This window comes from Lycorma delicatula, chromosome 1, assembly GCF_047948215.1.
Source record: "Lycorma delicatula isolate Av1 chromosome 1, ASM4794821v1, whole genome shotgun sequence".
Classification (NCBI taxonomy): domain Eukaryota; kingdom Metazoa; phylum Arthropoda; class Insecta; order Hemiptera; family Fulgoridae; genus Lycorma; species Lycorma delicatula.
Genome location: NC_134455.1, coordinates 328,400,732 through 328,422,902, shown reverse-complemented (window position 1 = coordinate 328,422,902; position 22,171 = coordinate 328,400,732). Strand labels below are relative to the sequence as shown.

Sequence of the window (22,171 nt, the reverse complement as noted above, 5' to 3'; positions counted from 1 at the left end):
CATTTATTTACTACCATTAGCAAAACTTATAAGATTTATCTATTCATAGTATATTTTGCTAGTTATATTTATATCACTACAAGTACTCATATTAATTAAAATATTTTATGTAAAGTAAATCTGCTACCTACCTTACTTTACAAGAGCTTTTCAACATTAGACCAATAGACTGAGCTATATTAAACACACTCTCACTTTCATCTAAGCTATTATAAAGATTTCATTACATTATCCATTATTGGTTCTCTAAACTGATATTTTTCTTTGGTATTTTTAAAGTTCATATATTTTATAATTCATGAATCTGGTCCCATTAGAGAAATCTTTTTTTTTAACATAACATTTTTACTTAGGATAATTTAAAAGAACAATATATAAAGCTAACTAATTCTTTAAATTGACCCAAAATAATTCAACTGGATTTAAGTCGGCCGGTATGGTGGTAAATAAAGGACGTTAGTGTTTTTGTTCTTTAATAATTTTATCTACAAAAAATATCTGTAAAAGGGCTTACTTAGGTATCTGTATTTTTTTTCTAATTGCTTATTTATTGTACTTGTCAATTTCTTAATCATGTTTACATAATATCTTTCTGTTATTAGAATTGGGGACATTTTTTTTAATACATCATATAATGATGTGGCAGAATTTCATTAACTAAAACTGATGAAGGTTTAAAATGTTATGCCCTTAACATAATTATAATTCATCTTGCCCATTTGATAACAGTAGTCCCTGTTATTTTTACTTCACACTTTCCACACTTTCAATGCATTTGGCGCAAATTCTTCCTCCCCACTGCCACTTATGATGAGGCTTTCTCTTTTGACAAGGAATGAAGAATAAGGTCTTTGCCGTTGTCTGGACAAGCCCTGTTTGAAAGTGCAACAAGAAAACAAATGTTTCATCAATCTACAACTTCATCTCTGCAATTTTTTTTTATATGTTGCAAATAATGGCTTCTTTATAATAGTCTCTGTAAATCTAATAGTTTTTTACTAATAGTTTACACCATGTTCACGCACTTCATTTATGTGAATAATACTACCACAATGATTTTTGTGATTTTTTCTTTGCATTTCTTTTTTTTTATTTTCTTCTTTTTTTTAATATTTTTTCTACATGAATTTATGTACATTGTAAATTTATTTGTAGACCTGTCCATTTAAACTTTTACTGTTAGATAATCCTGTTGATAATCCAGCCATGAACATAACAGTTCTGTTTCTTTCAAAATTATACACACTAAAAATAAACTATTACTATTAACCGAGATAAATCATTTGAATATAAAAAATAAATGGAAGCTATTCATGTATGTTGAAGTAAACTGAATAAATTTGCTATTGAAAATTTATCTTTAGCACTGTAATGTAAATAGCCTATAATATGAGATTAATATAAGATGATAAAATGCAAAAAATAACTCATGACTTGAGATTAGATATTAATAAAAGTGAAACATAATTTATATACTATTAAAAGAAACAAAAATAAATCTGTATTAAGTGAACCATTACAAGTTTTTGGAAAAACTTTCATAATGTAATAATTTTGTATCCTTCAATTTAATCTCCAATCACTATACCCTTTTATCTCAACCACATTTATAAGTCTTCTACTGTCATAGAATCACTTTCACTATCAGTCTGAACTTTTATCAATGTTAGAATTTAAGCCTTCTCATAACATAGATAAACAGACTACTACATGGATGAATAATAATACAGACTGGGTTTTGCATATCACTTCATAATTAATAACATGAAGCAATAATAAGATAACTAGCTGCTACCTATTATTTTTCAGTATCCTTTTAAAGTTCTCTAATTCATTGTTTTGAGTTCAGTATTTTTCTTTTGTTTCTGTTAAAGCAAAGTTAACCAGAAGTAGTTTTTCTTTTAAATGTTTAATCTTCAAATATACCACAGTAAATCAACTTTCTTCTTCTTCAAAAAAAAAAAATTAACAAATAAAAAAGAGGTATTAGAAAAGGGAAATATTTTATACTTGATGAAGCAAAGAAAATGGTTTTAACATACCAGTATAAAAAGAAATGTGATCCTTTATTTAGAAAAAAAGATCTTTTTTACTTGAAAGTGGATATAAGGAAAAGATGATAAATTAAGTGGTCGTAAACCACATATGAAGATCGTAAACTGGCGAAATGCAAAGGTGAGAAGGAAACTCAGTAAAAATCTGGAAGGAAGAGAATGAATTATGAGGATGCAAAGTGGTAGAATATGAAATGAAAAACTACATATCAAATAAATCGGCGAAGAACCAGTACCCAAAACCAGCTTTTGCTTTGAGTACTGCAGAAGCAGCTTCTGCAGAACTTACATGAGTTTGAAACAAATCAAGGGCAGAGGAAGATCCTCATAAGAAAACAATAAGGAAGAGGAAAGATGAGAACAAGTACCAAAGAAATATGATCAAGAATAAAAAATAACCATCCTAAAAGAGGAAAATATAAGTTTACATAGACAGAGAGTGAACTCAAAACAATTACAGGAGGAAATAAAAAAAAAAAACAGTGAAAACCCATATCTTTAATTATCTACTACGAGACCTTTAGCTATTAATAAAAGAAAGCCAGATTAGCAGCAACAAGTTGCTGCTTCTTGTTCAGTATTTACTTTCTTAAACAATAATTGCTGAGATTTCGACCAGCATTTCAAAGATTCATATTTTTCTAACGGTAGACTTCCTATAAATTTGGAGTAATTCTGAGAATGTTTAGTCAATTAATACTATAATGACATCTCATATTGTATTCTTTGAGGACTTATATTTTTTCATTGAAAATTATACACATTGCCTTATTACTTGACTCAATCATGAAATAATTATATTTACATTGCTTTTTAAATGTTCTAGACTCACTATCTATCTTTCATTTCTTTTCCATATTTATACAAATCCACACAAAAAGGACGTAAATTCAAATCTAAATCGTGCCAATTAATACTATTAAGAGCAGGAGTTCTGAGTAAACAAAATGCACTGGATTTATCTTTAAGACACTTTTAATTAAATTAAATACTCACAACTAAACATTGTATCTTTACTAAGAAACTATAGTCACAAAACACACTAGTTGCACTATATTTCTCATTATACTTTGACTAGCCAAGCATAATTGATGTTTTTGCGTAATTCCAACACTCCCCAAGATGGTGCTGTACTACTGTAGCTTTGCCACATCCTGCACTTAACTTCTCTATTCTCCGTAAGATGTCACTGCTATACATTTAGCATGGTCGTACAGTCATAACACACAATACACAAATCAGCTATCTTTGCCGCAATGAAATGTCCTTGACACTTGCCTGTAAGTACCAACTGAAATTGGGAACAGAGCAGAGTCCACCATTGCATCCTGCACCATAGAAATCTCACTCACCGGCTAGTCCAGAAATTAAAATTTACACGATCAAAACTACAGTAGGTTGGTATGATGAGAAAGTTAGATTTTGGCCCTAGGGACTTAATGGAGGAGTGAGTGTGACCCTTAGGCTAAAAAGTTTGGAGACCCCTGTCATAAAAAAAAGTTAGTTAAGAAATTTTTCAGAATGAAGACCTCTGCCCTAAGTTTATCATTTTAGTAAAATAATAAAATGATAGAATAAACTTTGAATTCAAAATTAATATAAATAGTTAGTAGCAAACTAAAAACTTACCCTGAGTTTATCAGCATGAAAATGAGTGATATGGTGATTTTCTGCAGTCCCTGAGTAACCTACAACAAAGAAATTGTTGTTTTATTATTTGAATTAATTACAACTGAAGTCAATTACAACTTTTTTTTAAATTAAAATTCAAAGACATGCAAAGAGTAAAAATAAAAAAAAAAGAAATAGAAAATAAGTGACATTTGACATGGAGAACTCACGAGTGAATTTCTATGGTCTTTCTTCCCACATGATCAGATTTTACTTTAGCACACAAAAAGATTTTTCTTGATTTGAGGTTCTGTTGTTTTATAGCCAATCAAACTACTATAAAAATGTTTATGTGTCTGTATAACTATTAAACTCCTAACAACTTTTTCATCTGATCCACCCAGTTTAGTCAAGGAGAGTTCATATGAAAGTTAAAATTGAACTTCTCATACTGCCGCTAAATGCCTTGCAATGTCATAATAATCAGAATGAGACAAAGTAATGGTTCACTCAGTAGTTAAAACATTAATTTACTTCATTCATAACTTTTTTAGTATGAAAAAATAGTTAAGGGTAAACCACTTAATAACATATTTATTTTCCAAAGATGACTTTAGGACTTTAAATGATTATAACTATAAAATGTTTTCTTTGTTTCAGGTAATATAAACACCAAATTGAGTAGTGTAAAATTCTAACCATGGCCCTACTTTTCCATGAACAGTGTATTGAAATCATAAAAAACTTATACTGAAAATGGTCAGTCCATAAAATAAAAGAATTGTAAAATTTGCTTTCTGAACAAGCAATTCAAGATTTAGCAAAAAAACATTTTAAACTGGGTCGTTCAAAATAAACCACACTCAGAGAGGCCAAAAACTGCATGTTCTACTGAAAACATTACTCTTGTAATGTGTCACAGATAAGCTATCAACATCAATTTCATGGCGGTCTCAAGAATTACACATTCCTCAGAACCAGCTTATGGACAATTTTACACAACTTGTATTTATATGCAACCAAAATTCAGTTAATTCAAGAGTTGAAGGTAACAGACCATCAGCGACACAGAAATTTTGTTACTTGGATGATACAGAAAAAAGCAACCGATCCACATTTTGTACAAAATCATGTTTAGTGATGAAGCTCATTCTCATTAAACAATACAGTTAATAAACAAAACTGTCACATTTGGAGGGAAGAAGACCCTCAAATGATTGATGGAGGATCACCTTTTGCATAAAAATATAAGGTTTGATTGATAAGCCTTTACTAGAAACTTGCCATTGCAAATGTACAGGCAAAGAAGAAAACAAATGCTTGTTTTAAGCTGCACAATCATGTTTTTTTTAGAGAACGCTGAGTAACACAGAATTTTGTTTTTCCATTAAAATCGTGTAATTTAATTTCATTTAATAAATACAGCCTCCTCTATGAATCATGAGACCTTGCCGTTGGTGAGGGGGCTTGAGTGCTCAGGGATACAGAGTAGCTAGACCGAAGGTGCAACCATATCGGAGAGGTATCTGTTGAGAGCCAGACTAAGGAATGATTCCTGAAAGAGGGCAGCAGCTCTTTCAGTAGTTGTTAGGGGCGTGAGTCACAATGACTTAAACGGCCGTATCAACATCACTCAGTCCTCTGAGTACTGCGCAGCTGAAAGCAATGGAAAACTACAGCTGCTTTTTTTCCAAGAAAATGTGGCTCTCTGCATTTTCACATAGCAACAATGGAGGCGCCTTCCTTGGTAAAATATTCCGGAGGTAAAATAGTCCCCCGTTCGGATCTCCGGGTGGGGACTACTAAGGAAGGGGTCACCAGAAAATTAAAAAATAACATTCTACGAGTCGGAGCGTGGAATGTTAGAAGCTTAAAAAAGGTTGGTAGGCTAGAAAATTTAAAAAGGGAAATGGATAGGGTGAATGTGGATATAGTAGGAATTAGTGAGGTTCGGTGGGAAGAGGAAGGCGACTTTTGGTCAGGTGATTTTAGAGTAATTAACTCAGCGTCAAATAATGGGCAGGCAGGAGTAGGTTTCGTGATGAACAAGAAGATAGGGAGGAGAGTGGAGTATTTCAAAACGCATAGCGCTAGAATCATTGTAATAAGGATAAAATCAAAACCTAAACCGACAACGATTGTTAACGTTTATATGCCTACAAGCGCCCATGATGATGATGAGGTAGAGTGTGTATACGAAGAGATTGATGAAGCAATTAAACACGTAAAGGGAGATGAAAATTTAATAATAGTTGGAGATTGGAATGCAAGCATTGGAAAAGGCAAGGAAGGAAATATAGTGGGTGAATACGGGCTGGGCAAAAGGAATGAAAGAGGGGACCGACTTATAGAGTTTTGCACGAAGTATAATTTAGTAATTGCCAACACCCAATTTAAAAATCATAATAGAAGAATATACACTTGGAAAAAGCCAGGCGATACTGGAAGGTATCAGATAGATTATATCATGGTTAAGCAAAGATTTAGAAATCAACTCGTTGACTGCAAAACTTACCCTGGAGCAGACATTGATAGCGACCATAATTTGGTGATAATGAAATGTAGATTGGGGTTTAAAAACCTGAAGAAAAGTTGTCAGATGAATCGGTGGAATTTAGAGAAGCTTGAGGAAGAGGAGGTAAAGAAGATTTTTGAGGAGGACATCGCAAGAGGTCTGAGTAAAAAAGATATGGTAGAAAATGTAGAAGAAGAATGGGAGAATGTTAAAAAGGAAATTCTTAAATCAGCAGAAGCAAACTTAGGCGGAATAAAGAGAACTGGTAGAAAACCTTGGGTTTCAGACGATATATTGCAGCTGATGGATGAACGTAGAAAATATAAGAATGCTAATGATGAAGAAAGTAAAAGGAACTATCGGCAATTAAGAAATGCTATAAATAGGAAATGCAAACTGGCGAAAGAAGAGTGGATTAAAGAAAAGTGTTCAGAAGTGGAAAGAGAAATGAACATTGGTAAAATTGACGGAGCATACAGGAAAGTTAAGGAAAATTTTGGGGTACATAAATTAAAATCTAATAATGTGTTAAACAAAGATGGTACACCAATATATAATACGAAAGGTAAAGTCGATAGATGGGTGGAATATATTGAAGAGTTATACGGAGGAAATGAATTAGAAAATGGTGTTATAGAGGAAGAAGAGGAAGTTGAGGAGGATGAAATGGGAGAAACAATACTGAGATCTGAATTTAAGAGAGCATTAAAAGATTTAAATGGCAGAAAGGCTCCTGGAATAGACGGAATACCTGTAGAATTACTGCGCAGTGCAGGTGAGGAAGCGATTGATAGATTATACAAACTGGTGTGTAATATTTATGAAAAAGGGGAATTTCCGTCAGACTTCAAAAAAAGTGTTATAGTTATGATACCAAAGAAAGCAGGGGCAGATAAATGTGAAGAATACAGAACAATTAGTTTAACTAGTCATGCATCAAAAATCTTAACTAGAATTTTATACAGAAGAATTGAGAGGAGAGTGGAAGAAGTCTTAGGAGAAGACCAATTTGGTTTCAGGAAAAGTATAGGGACAAGGGAAGCAATTTTAGGCCTCAGATTAATAGTAGAAGGAAGATTAAAGAAAAACAAACCAACATACTTGGCGTTTATAGACCTAGAAAAGGCTTTTGATAACGTAGATTGGAATAAAATGTTCAGCATTTTAAAAAAATTAGGGTTCAAATACAGAGATAGAAGAACAATTGCTAACATGTACCGGAACCAAACAGCAACAATAACAATTGAAGAACATAAGAAAGAAGCCCTAATAAGAAAGGGAGTCCGACAAGGATGTTCCCTATCTCCGTTACTTTTTAATCTTTACATGGAACTAGCAGTTAATGATGTTAAAGAACAATTTAGATTCGGAGTAACAGTACAAGGTGAAAAGATAAAGATGCTACGATTTGCTGATGATATAGTAATTCTAGCCGAGAGTAAAAAGGATTTAGAAGAAACAATGAACGGCATAGATGAAGTCCTACGCAAGAACTATCGCATGAAAATAAACAAGAACAAAACAAAAGTAATGAAATGTAGTAGAAATAACAAAGATGGACCACTGAATGTGAAAATAGGAGGAGAAAAGATTATGGAGGTAGAAGAATTTTGTTATTTGGGAAGTAAAATTACTAAAGATGGACGAAGCAGGAGCGATATAAAATGCCGAATAGCACAAGCTAAACGAGCCTTCAGTAAGAAATATAATTTGTTTACATCAAAAATTAATTTAAATCTCAGGAAAAGATTTTTGAAAGTGTATGTTTGGAGTGTCGCTTTATATGGAAGTGAAACTTGGACGATCGGAGTATCTGAGAAGAAAAGATTAGAAGCTTTTGAAATGTGGTGCTATAGGAGAATGTTAAAAATCAGATGGGTGGATAAAGTGACAAATGAAGAGGTATTGCGGCAAATAGATGAAGAAAGAAGCATTTGGAAAAATATAGTTAAAAGAAGAGACAGACTTATAGGCCACATACTAAGGCATCCTGGAATAGTCGCTTTAATATTGGAAGGACAGGTAGAAGGGAAAAATTGTGTAGGCAGGCCACGTTTGGAGTATGTAAAACAAATTGTTGGGGATGTAGGATGTAGAGGGTATACTGAAATGAAACGACTAGCACTAGATAGGGAATCTTGGAGAGCTGCATCAAACCAGTCAAATGACTGAAGACAAAAAAAAAAAAAAAAATACAGCTGCATGTGTGTGGCTGTGTTTGATTTAAGACTATCCAATCTATGAACATTATTACAAAACTTTTACATCACTGCAGTAAGGATTTAATGTACTATACCTGTAATTATTTATATCATCAGTTTTCCCCACTGCCTGTTGACAGCATCTACTTGCATTGTCCCCACACTATGACCCAACTTTCCTATTCCGCATGACCGTGTACAAATTGCTGCGAAAGAGTGCCATACTTTTGCTGTGCAATGTGCATATCTTTATAATTGTGATTGTAAGTGTTTTCTTGTGCAAGTGGTCTATTAAAAATGTTTGTAGTTTCACCTGATTTACGAAGTCAAAGTAAGAACACTGTGTAATTTTTATTGTTATTTTCAACATTTAAGAACTTCCAGTGGTGTTTTTCATGAGTATTTTTCTAATGCTCAACAAGCTACAGCAGATATTTGTTGTTCTCTCAGAACTGTTGAGCAAGTTACTGCAGAGCGTAATAAGAATGCTACCAAAAAGAAAGCTGGTAGCAAAACAAGTGTACATTCTTTTTCTTCTCCGAAGAAAAAACGATCACATAAAAACCCATGACAAATTTGAATGATTTTGATAAGGCATGATCTGTAGAACCGTCCTTGGTGTTTTATGACCGTAAGGAATATCCTACCATTAACAAATTAAAACACATGCTACAAGAGAAAATTAATTACAGTGGTAGAATGATGTCTTTATGAGGAATTATTAAGAATTTTGGATTTTCATTCAAAATATAACGATGGTAGAAAGTTTTTAATGGAAAGGCTAGATATTGTTTTATGACAGGAGACGTTCCTTAAAAAAAATGCATAATATTCAAAACGAAGAAAATCCACGCCCAATTATTTAGTTAGATAACTTGGATAAATAAAAACCAATCAAACAATTACCATACTTATTCACAAAAAAGACCCCAATGATTGTAAGATCCTCAAAGTTTTGCGGGCAAATTTTAGAAAAAAAAATTTGTGAATGATAGATCCGTCAGTTTGACAAGCTGTAATTCCTAGAAAAACAGTTCTTTGGGAACTTTTTTGTTACTGTACACACAGTTAGTTGTTGACCAAGGACAAATTTTACCCTTTCAGGCGTTTGTGAAACAATGCTATGGTATTTGATGGGTGAGGAGGGGGGTCAAACGTTGATCTTCACACAGTAACAGCTTCAATCCTACTACCTGGTTTCTTTTTACTAATAAAACAAGAACATTGATTAGAAAGTAGCAACTTTATTGAAGATGAGTTTCTCTTGTCTTTTATGTGTTACCAGTAAAATGAATTTACAGAAAAGTTTCACTGTAAGGTTTAAGTTAGATGTTTTGGAATTCACTGAAAAAATGAGCAGCAGGTGAAGAGTATTCGATACAACCAAACATGATTCGTTACTGGAAAAATCAGAAAGATAAACTTAAAGCCACAAAAAACGGAACTCATATTTTTGTGGTCCTAAAAAAGGACGCCGTCCCACAATGGATAATACAGTGATTGCATGGGTGGAAGAAAAGATAGTGCTCTGTAGTGACCTGTAAGTGATACAAATGAAAGGCACAAAGTAGCAAAACATCATGTAAATGCGACTGACTTTAAAGTCAGTTGTGGGTAGATGGTGTGATTAATGAGAAGAAAGGGATTCACTCTGAGGTGGACAACTTCTTTGTGTCAACTACTACCAGCAGAATACACTAATAAAATTTTGGAGTTTCAACGATAAGTACTACGTGAAAGAGGAAAAAATCAGTACCTCATATCTCAGACTGGAAATGCCAACGAATACCTGTTTTATTTTTAAATGCTGTGGAACACAACTGTAAACAAAGTGAGCAAATCCAGCTCAAGTGGTGAAAACAGCTGGAGTAGAAAAAATGAGATGCACATTTGTGCAGATGGTAAAAAATTGCCTCCTTATGCAATTTTAAAAATAAAAACTCTGCCAAGGGAAAACTACCAAGAGATTTACATTTTTGTGTACAAGATAAGGAGTGGATGGATGCGAAACTAATGTTCAACTGACTAGAAGTCGTTTGGAATTGCCACCCTGGAGCAATGTTAAAGAAACGAGGACTTCTCATTTTAGATAGCTTCCGTGGCCATCTTGAAGATTTTGTTAAGAATCGAATCAATGAAATGCACACAGATGCTGCAATTATTCCAGGAGGCCTCACTTCTGTGCTGCAACTCTTGGACATGAGCATCAATAAGCCATTCATGGACCACGTTGAGAAGTTTTACAATAAATGGATGGCAGATAGAGATCACACATTCACGAAGAGTGCACAAATGCAGAAACCTTCAATAGAGCCTCTTTGCAAGTAGAATGTCAAAGCCTGGAAGGAAATTACTCTGAAAATGATAATTAAGAGTTTCAAGAAGACTGACACTCCTGCACACTGGATGGAACGGAAGATCACCTCATACACAACGATTCTTACGACAAAACTGAGGAAGAGACTGACATCGATGACGGCGAAGACGAAGATGATGATGAAAGTAGCACTGATTCCAAATGAACAACTGAGTTCCAGGTAATTAAAACACAATACCTCACTTTTTGCATTGTTGTTAAAATAATGCTAATTGGTTCAAACTATAATTCGTAAGTCATTCATTTCCGTTCTCAGACATGCTGGTACCTGTGAACCTGAACAAAGCCACGCCCCTGATGTCAAGTAGCATGCATCCTCAAATAACAAGACTTTTTTATCTGTATAATTACAAGCTAAGTTCACAGTTCCGTAATACAGTTATTTTTATTTTCATTTTCTGAGATATCAGTTTGTAAGACCAGCCTTGAATATAAAACCCCCCCAAATTTTGGGTGTTAAGTGCGTTAGTCATGCTGAAAAACTTCACGAAGATGAAGATTTTTTACTTTAAGGTTGTAAAATAAACTAAATTTGTATATTTTACGAAAATTTTGTGGTCAAGTTAGAAGTATGTTTACTTTTTTCTTTTTTTAATATACAGTGCCATTTGTACATCAGTAACATTCATGTTATTCGAATTATATAAACTTACGTGATCATTTATTTAACCACTTTTCAGTGAATAAGTGTGAATGATCTACATCGCAGTTCCAAAGATTTAGATCAAAATTTGCTGATATAGAAGAAAACTGTTTTGGTAAGGTCAGTTATTATTATATATAGGTCTGTTATTATATAACAGTTACTTAGATTCATTTTCTTTGAATTATTTTTAGAATAGGCCTATAAGAAATAAAGGTGGCGTAATGTTCTCTTATCGTAATTGCTTTCTGGGAAGTTGATTTATCATTCACGCTATGAAAAAAAATTATTTATGTATATCTTTTGTAATTCTATATTTTAATTATACCTACCATAATAATTATCAGTAACTTACATGTAATAATATTACAGTACAACGAAAATTGTTTAAAAAAATTCTTAATTCTACAATTATTTTAGGTCAATAGAAAAATAAACATTGAAAATTGTTATTGCAAAGATGATGATTATGTTACTGATACGTTATGTTATTTGCAATGTTTAGATTAGATTATTTTATTCTAAGATATGCGTTCAATTATTATGCTATGAAATGAACAGAAATTACAGTGAGCAAAATATTGCTTACTCTTTTAAACAGTCTGTGTGTGAGAGAGCATATGTGTGTATGAACTGAGATCCTATGGTGGGGACAACATGCTGTGCATGCAACCCGCCGATATAATTGGTAATTACTAAATTATATATTAAGAAGCAATGTATTATTAAACGTCAGTAATTTAAACAGTTCTGAACCACCACATGCATCTGCATCAACATCAACATACTAATTAACAGTTTAAATACATACTAGTTATACAATTATTAATATACTACACAATTTACCACTGGTGAAATTCTGAATAGCTTCAAAGGTACAGATGTTACAGAAAGATATTGTCAAATATTTTCACAATACAGCAGATGAGTTATTTCTTACTTTTATTTTTCACAGTCAAATATCATTCAGTCTTTCACAACGATGGAAACATACTAAAATAAGCCAGAGTATATATTTAATAGCTTCCAGTTTTTTAGAATGCATGATTAGCATATACAAACTGGGTTCAGCAATGGAAATTGTATGCAGCTGACAATCAGATGGATTTCAACCAGTCTATTGAATTGATTCAGTTCCTAAATACAGTTCCATTCTTCGGTTAACTTTTTTTTCTTTTTTTTAACCTCCGGGACCACCGTTAGGTATTGCTTCAAAGGATGAGATGAATGATTTGTAGCGTGAGTGAAAATGCCATGTCTAACTGGGATTCAAACCTGAGACCTCCGAATGAAAGGCCGAGATGCTACCACTTGTGCCACAGAGGCCACTTAATTACTATTACTTGACCTGAATTTTTATAACCTAAAATTCTGCATAATCATAAACTTTAAACCAAAACTCCTGTCCCGTTTTCTTTTTTAATGCAATATAACAGTCTGATGTCGGTGTACCTGGTATTATGCAGAACTGATTATATGCATAATCATCACTTTTGCCACTTTTTTTTCTGTAATACTGATCATTTGAAAAGGCAAGGAAGGAAATATTGCGGGTGAATATGGGCCGAGCAAAATAAATGTAAGGGGGGCCAACTTATTGGATTTTGCACAAAGAATAATTTGGTAATTGCCAAAATCCAGTTTAAAAATCATAATAGAAGAATATACACATGGAAAAAGCCTGGTGACTCTTCACGGTATCCAGATATATCTGTCATCATTAAATAAAAATGTAGAAATCAATTCATTGACTGCAAAGCATATCCTGAAGCAGACACTGATAGCGACCATAATTTAGTGATAATGAAATGTAGATTGGGGTTTAAAAACCTGAAGGAAAGGTGTCAGATAAATCAGTGGAATTTAGAGAAGCTTGATGAAGAGGAGGTAAAGAAGATTTTTGAGGAAGACATCGCAAGAGGTCTGAATAAAAAAGTAAGGTAGAAAATGTAGAAGAAGAATGGGAGAATGTTAAAAAGGAAATTCTTAAATCAGCAGAAGCCAACTTAAGCGGAACAAAGAGGACTGATAGAAAACCTTGGATTTCAGACAATATATTGCAGATGATGGATGAACATAGAAAATTTTGGGGTACATAAATTAAAATCTAATAATGTGTTAAATAAAGATGGTAAACAAACTTATAATACGAAAGACAAGGTTGATAGGTGGGTGGAATATACTGAAGAGTTATATGGAGGAAATAAATTAGAAACTAATATTACCAAGGAAGAAGAGGAAGTCGAAGAAGATGAAAAGGGAGATACAATACTGAGATCTGAATTTAATAGAGCATTAAAGGATTTGAATAGCAAAAAGGCTCCTGGGATAGATGGGATACGTGTAGAATTACTGTGCAGTGCAGGTAAGGAAGTAATACGTACATTATACAAACTGATGTGAAATATTTAGAGAAAAAAGGGAAGTTCCATCAGACTTTAAAAAGGGTGTTATTGTCATGATAACAAAGAAAGCAGTAGGAGATAAATGTGAAGAATACAGCAATTAGTGTAACTACTCATGCATCATAAATCTCAACTAGAATTCTGTGCAGAAGAATTGCAAGGAAAGTGAGAGAAAGAAGACCAGTTTGGTTTCAAGAAATGTATAGTGACAAGGGAAGCAATTTTGGTGCTCAGATTAATAGTAGAAGGAAAAAATAAAGAAAAACAAACCAACATTTATAGACTTATAAAAGGTATTTGATAACATAGACTGGAATAAAATTTTCAGCATTTTAAAAAATTTAGGGTTCAAGTACAGAGATAGAAGAACAATTGCTAATATTTACAGGAACCAAACTGCAACAGTAATAATCGTAGAACATAAGAAAGAAGCTGTGATAAAAAAGGGAGTCTGACAAGGATATTCCCTATTCGCAGTTATATTTTAATTCTTTATACAGAACTTGTAGTTAATGATATTAAAGAACAATTTAAATCCACGGTAACACTGCAAAGTGAAAAGATAAAGATGTTATGATTTGCTGATGTTATAGTAATTCTAACTGAGAGTAAAAAAGATTTAGAAGAAACAATTAAAGGCATGGATAAAGCCCTATGCAAAACTACCACATGAAAATAAACAAGAACAAAATGAAAGTAATGAAATATAGTAGAAATAATGTAGATGGGCAACTGAATATAAAAATAGGAAGAGAAAAAATTATGGAAGTAGAAGAACTTTGTTATTTTCGAAGTAGAATTACTAAAGATGGACAAAGCAGGAGCAGTATAAAATGCTGAATAGCACAGGCAAAATAACTTTCAGTCAGAAATATAATTTGCTTACAACAAAAATTAATTTAAACGTCAAGAAAAAATGTTTGAAAGTATATGTTTGGAGCATAGCTTTATATGGAAGTGAAACTTGGATGAACGGAGTACCCAAGAAGAAAAGATTAGAAGCTTTTGAAATGTAGTGCTATAAGAAAATGTTAAAAATCAGATGGGTGGATAAAGTGACAAATGAAAAGATATTGTAACACACTGATGAAGAAAGAAGCATTTGGAAAAATATATATAAGAAGGAACAGACTTATAGGCCACATATTAAAGCATCCTGGAATAGTTGCTTTGCTATTGGAGGGATAGGTAGATGGGAAAATGTGCAGGCAGGCAACATTTGGAATATGTAAAACAAATTGATAGGTATGTAGGATATAGGGAATATACCAAAATGAAACAACTGGCACTAGATAAGGAATCTTGGGAGAGCTGCATCAACAAACTAGATGAAAAAAATACTGATCAAGATATACTTATATAAGTCAGTTTTTAATTATATAAATTATAAATTTTCTTTTCAATACAGACAAACATATTTTACCTAAAAACATATAACGATTTTTATCCATTTGGGTAATTTTATTTTTATATTTGTAATAAACACCATTTTTAAAAAAAATTATAATATGTAAAGTATTAAATAATATTAAAAAAGAATAATTACAGAAATTTCATTTTATAACATGAAAATTCCATTAAAATCAATTCTAAAAGATAAACGTTTTTTAATAAAGTTTAAGTTTATAGACTTATAAATGTTTATTATTTTGGAAAAAATATTTTTTTAGTTCATGCTAAAACACAGGTTTCTACAATAATTTGTTCTGCATATCCTGTACTTAATTTTATCCTTACATATTTTCCATTATTTTATTTGTGTGCTATGAGCAAGAAATTAATTCAAATGTCAAACATAAGTGAGTCCAGTATCAGAATGATATAGAAGTGCTACGAAGCAAAATAAAAACTACAAAATAATTAATTTGTAATTGTATGGTTAAAAATAATTTCATGTAAAACTTGTAACTTAGTTTGTGAAAGGATATTTCAAGGTACTTCATCTAGAAACATAACTAAACCTATAAATCAGGGTCACCATTATGTGATAACACCATGCATACATCCACACCCACACAGAACATGTTAAACAGTACAATAACATTATTAATGCAATACATTGTACAACAAGGCTAATTTATTCTGTATAAGCTAATTCTACAATTTCTCTGTTTATTGTTACCATAACATAAATGAAAACCACTTTTCCAGTGAAAAACTTGTATAAAAGTTATTAAAAATCTATGACCATGTGCATCCAATAAAAAGATTAAAAACTATGATTGGTAAAATTATACACTGCAAAATATGATTGCAACTATACAAAGGAAAATCATTAGTTTCCCCTTACAAAATACTTCTCTGGAGTGTTATTCCTTACAGAAAGTTTCTAAAACACTCCATAAAAAGCATAATTTTTTAACTAATAAAATACTTAGTTATACTAAATTTTATTACTAAGTTTATAACTCAAAAAAGCTAATCAACAACAAATATGTTGAGTAAATAAACCCCTGAAATGAAATAGATAACTTCAGAAAATCATTAAAGATAATAACATATTATTAAATAGAATATGAATAAGCTGATTGTTAAATATATTAAGGTTTCATGTCTTAATTTAATTTGTGCCTAAATAGATAGGTTTTGCTTATAATTCATTTATTTTTATCTATTACTACATCTACCACAATTCAACTCATTATCAGAAGCAGAATATTAACAGGATGTCTTATCACAACTTTGTGGCTGGAATTTCCGGCACATTTTCCTATCTGAAATATAACATCTTCCTTAATTTGTGGTTTAAAACACAAAAAGACTAAATGGACTATAATGACCAACGAAAGAGAGTAAACAATAGTCCTAATAGAAAAAATTACATTTTTATGTAGTGAATTTTATTAGTTTTATCTTAATGACATTATTACTCCTCCTCTTTCAACTACATAAAAAAAAATCAACAGTCTAAATAACAAGAAATACCACAGCAAATAATTATGGAAATTATTGATTAGAATAATTGCAATAATAATATCATTCACCTAGGAATTGTAAGATCTTGTTCTCAGTAGGGAATCGAAGAACCTTTAGGAAGCAAACAATCATACTATAAATGATAAAAAACTATATAGTGGCTAGAATAGGAAATAGCTCCAGATCACGATCTCCTTCAGTAAACATAGAGTCATATGAGTAACTGATAACAAACCTTTAAACTTTTGCATTTAATTATACTTTTTTATTATGAGTGTCCTCTTAAATAAAATATTTTATAGACGAAATAGTTCCATAATTGAATTTGCAGGTGAAAAAACTCATGAAAACCTCATCAAAAAACATAATAATGAATTCATGACATTCTGTAATTGAAATGCTAGAAAATTAAATAAATGTAGTAAGAAATATTAAGAAAAAAAAATTGGGTCTTTTAAGAAGGAAAATTATCTGATTATAATTCAAAGCTTATACGAACAATGGTAAGACAACGGGCACAAATTTTTGAATACAAGTGTAAATTTTCTTTGTTCACTGATTTTAAATAAATAATCTCCATCACATAAATGCAAATTGGATGTTAAACTAATCAAAAAATCAAAATTTACAATTTTTATAAGAGAACAAATTTTTTTTAATAAATTTTTGTGAAAAACACACATTAGAATAATAATAAAAATTATTCATAAAATTATTAACATTTTAATAAAATTAAGAAAGCATTACTCATGATTGCAATGAAGCATACAATTTAACAAAATAATTTCCCTAGCCCAAACTTTTTTTTTTTTAATCAAGTATGTTACCCAAATCAAGAACACAAAATGTTAGCTCTATTCATTGCTCAAAAAGTAAAAGATTATAGGAATTACTAGAGTAAAATGTAAAGAATAGAATTTTTCATTAGAATATTAGAGCAAATCAAGTAAAAGATGAGTAGAAGTAACAATAATGAAAAAGATTTAGGGCAATAGGTAAACTACAAAAAGTAGACACAGTAAAAATGAAAAAAAATGGAAATTAAAACAAAATACCTGTATGGTTTTTTGATTTTCACAATATTTATTTAAAAAATTACAGCTATTTCAATATACCTCAGATTTCAATACCTTCCTCAGATGTTACATATCACAAAATATTAAAAAACTTTTATACAAAAAACTTTTTTTTAGTATTCTGAACATAACTTCTGAGAAATGTACTGTGTGTTGAAACAACTGTATTTTTTTAAAAATAAATTTGTGAAAATCAAAAAACATATTTTGAGTTATTTTCTATTTTGTCAGATGAATTCACACCAAGTACAGGCATTACCCATTGATTACAGTAAAACTGTTTTGGTTAGGTAGATTTTAAAGCATATACCAATTACAATACTGCAAATTTGCATGACTATCACTGGTAGAAAATGAAGAAATAGAAATAATTATAAATAGAAGATTTTCAGTTAAATGCAAAAATTGATAAAAATTTTAAAATATGAGGAGTGGAATGTAAAACAGAGTAAGCAAGGAATGAAGGACTGTTGAGATATATGGCAGATCAAAGAAAGTAACTATCGATTTAGTATTTGTTAGCCAAGTAGTAATCATGAACATCTTTTGTAAAATTCATCAATGTGAAAATTCAAATAGGTTAGACCAGAAAAAAGTCAGCTTTTCAGAGAAATAACTTAGTATATTAATTGAATTTAAGTAATGATTCTTCTTACTATTATATTAAAAAGTACTTTTTTTTTAAAGGGGGAAGAGGATATGCAAAAACACTCATTGATAAAAAGCCATGATATACAACAGCTATCTGAGTGATCACATGTTTTCTCAAAATCAGTATCGATTAGCACCAATCATAACTATGGAAAAATATTGATCTGTTTTGTAAAACACTAGACTGCATTGATTTTCTAATGCAATCAATGAAATGTGTTAAAAAACCAGAATAATAATATATAATTAACTAGCCCAGTGGTACAGATCTCATAAAATCCATCTGAGAGTTACTGTAGAATTAATCTTCCTTATTAGGATAGCTTAAGAAATATTCATTTCAAATCAATTTTTCTTTATTACATAATAATAAAATAAACTTATAACACTTTTGTAGGTGGTAAAAAGACAATGCTAATAGTATTGTCTACAAATGGATCTCCAAACCTTTTAACCTACGGGCTACACTGACTCCTCCACTAAATCCCAAGGGCCAAGATCTAGCTAGCTCATTATATCAACATACTGTACTTTGAACATGTAAATTTTTGTTTTGGGACTAGCCAGTGAGTGAGATATCAATGGCGCAGAATGCAAGGGTAGATTCCACTCCGTTTCCAATTTCAGTTAGTACTTATGGGCAAGTGTCAAGAACACTTCATTGCGGAAGAGATAGCCAATGTGTGTACTAGGTTACGTATTGTTACGACTACTTACAACCAAGCTAAATGTTGTTAAGACATATATGCCTAATTTAATATCGGCAGAAGAACACAGTAGCCACTCAGATGTGAGCTGGCGCACAGTATACGTACGCACTGATACAAGCATTACTACCACTCCACAGATGGCCGCACAGTTCTCCCACCATAGCAGCATGCGGCCCCACCACTCTCAGGTTCAAATAAAAGAGCGAATTTTCAATTCATTGTTGACCACCACGTGAAGAAGGTCAAGATGAAGATGGAAGAAAACAGAAGAAGTTCCTGGTTGCCTCAACGTAGGACCTCCCAGCAGGTGCCAACATCCCTGCCGAAGCAGCAGGCCTGCCGAGGGGAGCCACTGGACATGGATGCTACCTTTCCACTCCAGCTCGCCGGGCTTCAATGGCCCTGGCCAGCGGACTCAGCAGCAGTGGCCGGCACAGCATGAGATCGTTCGGTAAGAACCACCTCGGCCGCATCAGCGAAGGATGACCAACAACAACCTGACACTACGGGGATCTGGGAGCCACCACTGCCACGCGGTATTGGGGACCCAACTGCCACTGAGGGAAAGCACAGTCTGACTTCAATGGACGAGCCAACTCCCCGACTTCACCGAAGACCAGCTTCCAGACTTGCATAGCTCTTCTCAGAGCTAACGCAAAAAACTGCCCTTTTCAGGACCACCACAAGGTGGTCCTTACGAGCCATTGAAGCCATTCGACGACAACAGCCCTTCTCAGTGCTACCATAAGGTTAGTATTTACAACAAGTTGTCAAAGCCAATCGATGACAAAAACAGCCCTTTTCAGGGCTTCCATAAGATTAGTAAAGGCCATGTGCTGTCAAAGCCATTCGGCAACAATGTATAATAGTGAAATCTTGCAGAGAGTAAAGAAGTTAAATGCAGGACGTGCCAAAACTACAGTAGTACATCACCATCTTGGGGAGTGTTGGAATTACGCAAAAACAATTATGCTTGGTTAGTCAAAGTATAATGAGAAATATAGTGCAACTAGTGTGTTTTGTGACTATAGTTTCTTAGTGAAAATACAATGTTTAGTTGTGAGTGTTTAATTTAATTAAAAGTGTCTTAAAGATAAATCAAGAGCTTATTTTTACTCAGAACTCCTGCTCTTAATAGTATTAATTGGCATGATTTAGATTTGAATTTACGTCCTTTTTGTGTGGATTTGTATAGATATGGAAAAGAAATGAAAGATAGATAGTTAGTCTACAACATTTAAAAAAGCAATGTAAATATAACTATTTCATGATTGAGTCAAGTAATAAGGCGATGTGTATAATTTGCAATGAAACAATATCAGTCCTCAAAGAATGCAATATAAAATGTCATTATAATATTAATTCACTAAGCATTCTCAGAATTACTCAAAATTTACAGGAAGCCTACAGTTAGAAAAATATGAATCTATGAAACGCTGCTCGAAATCTCAGCAATTGTTGTTTAAGAAAGTAAATACTGAACAAGAAGCAGCAACTAGTGCTAGTTTCTACATGGCTTATTCAATAGCGAAACATCAGAAACCATTTACTTATGGCAAATTAATTAAGGATTGCATGATTGCAGCAGCAAAACAAATGTGTCCAGAAAAAGCTAATTTATTTAAAAACATAAGTTTGTCAGTAAACACTGTAGCTCAAAGAGTAGATGATATTGCAGAAAATATATTCTCAATTGTCTGACAAAAATCGACACTTAAGAGTGGCTCTGGGTGAGTCAACAGATGTTTCAGATACTGCTCAGGTGTTACTTTTTATTTGAGATGTGGATAAAAATTATGAAGTTTATGAAGAGCTTCTTGACGTTGTTCACAGCATTCACGGCACCACCATTGGAGAAGATATTTTTAAAGCAGTTGAGGATGGTGTTCAGAAAAACTATCTTCAATGGGAAAACTTGAAGTGTATAACTACTGATGGTGGCAAAAACATGTGTGGGAAAAAATAAAGGTGTCATTGCTCTCAAATCAAAGGCTGTAGAAAATAACGGTGATTCAAAACCATTAATTGCACATTGCATTATTCATCAACAGCCTTTGTGCTAAGAAGTTTTAAAGCCAGTCATGTCAGCTGTTAATTATATCAGATCTAATGCACTCAATCATCACCAATTCCGTGAGTTTATTGAAGAGATTGGAGAAAATGATTTAATATAATATAGATGCGTAAAAGTTCTTACGCGATATTTTGAGCTTCAAGCAATAATTGAAATTTTTTTGAATGAAAGTAATCATCCTCCAGCTGAGTTAAAAAACAAAGAGTGGTTATGGAAGTTGTCATATTTACACAGATTTAACTAAAGATATGAATGACCTTAATTTGAAATTACAAGGAGAAAATCAGCTTCTGCCTGATTTATACACTCATACTAAGTCTTTCAACAAAAAATTGTTTTGTTTCAATCTCAAGTGAACAAAAAATGTTTCACGCATTTTAATACATGCCAAACATTCAGTCAGCAAAACTGACTCCATTTCCAGTAGATTTCGCAATTAAAGCTTTGGGTTTAAAAATAAATTTTGAGTCTTGTTTTTCAGATTTTGATGCAACTACAAAACGATATCGAGACTTTTCAAAATCCTTTTAATGCCGATATAGAAACCCTTGTCCCAGAACTTCAAATGAAAATGATTGATTTGCAGTGTAGCAATATTTTTAAAGAAAAATATTTAAAGTCATCATTGCTGCAATTTTACAGTCTTCCACTGACAATTTGATCAGTTACATAAATTTTCTCATGACTTTTTTCCGCTTTTGGAATTACTTATCTGTGTATAAAAACATTCACCAAAATGAAAAATACAAAAAATATTTACAGATCCAAATTAATCAAAGAACATTTGAAGTTGTTGCTGATAATTTCTACTATTAAACTTGAACCACAACTGCAAACAATTGTTTGCAGTTATAAACTGCAACTTTATAATTTTGGAAACTAAAACTAAAACTAAAACTAAAACTTTATAACTTTGGAAATTTATAAACTACATAAAT

The 22,171-nt window shown here is 32.1% G+C and overlaps 1 protein-coding gene across 1 annotated transcript in view; it reads right to left on the bottom strand.

The window, feature by feature from the left end:
• Meltrin (disintegrin and metalloproteinase domain-containing protein meltrin) overlaps window positions 1–22,171 on the bottom strand; it is a 216,279-nt gene that overhangs the window by 76,598 nt on the left and 117,510 nt on the right. Inside the window, exon 7 of the mRNA XM_075382115.1 lies at window positions 3,684–3,742. Coding sequence (XP_075238230.1) covers window positions 3,684–3,742 — 59 coding nt within the window. The remainder of the gene's footprint in view (window positions 1–3,683; window positions 3,743–22,171) is intronic.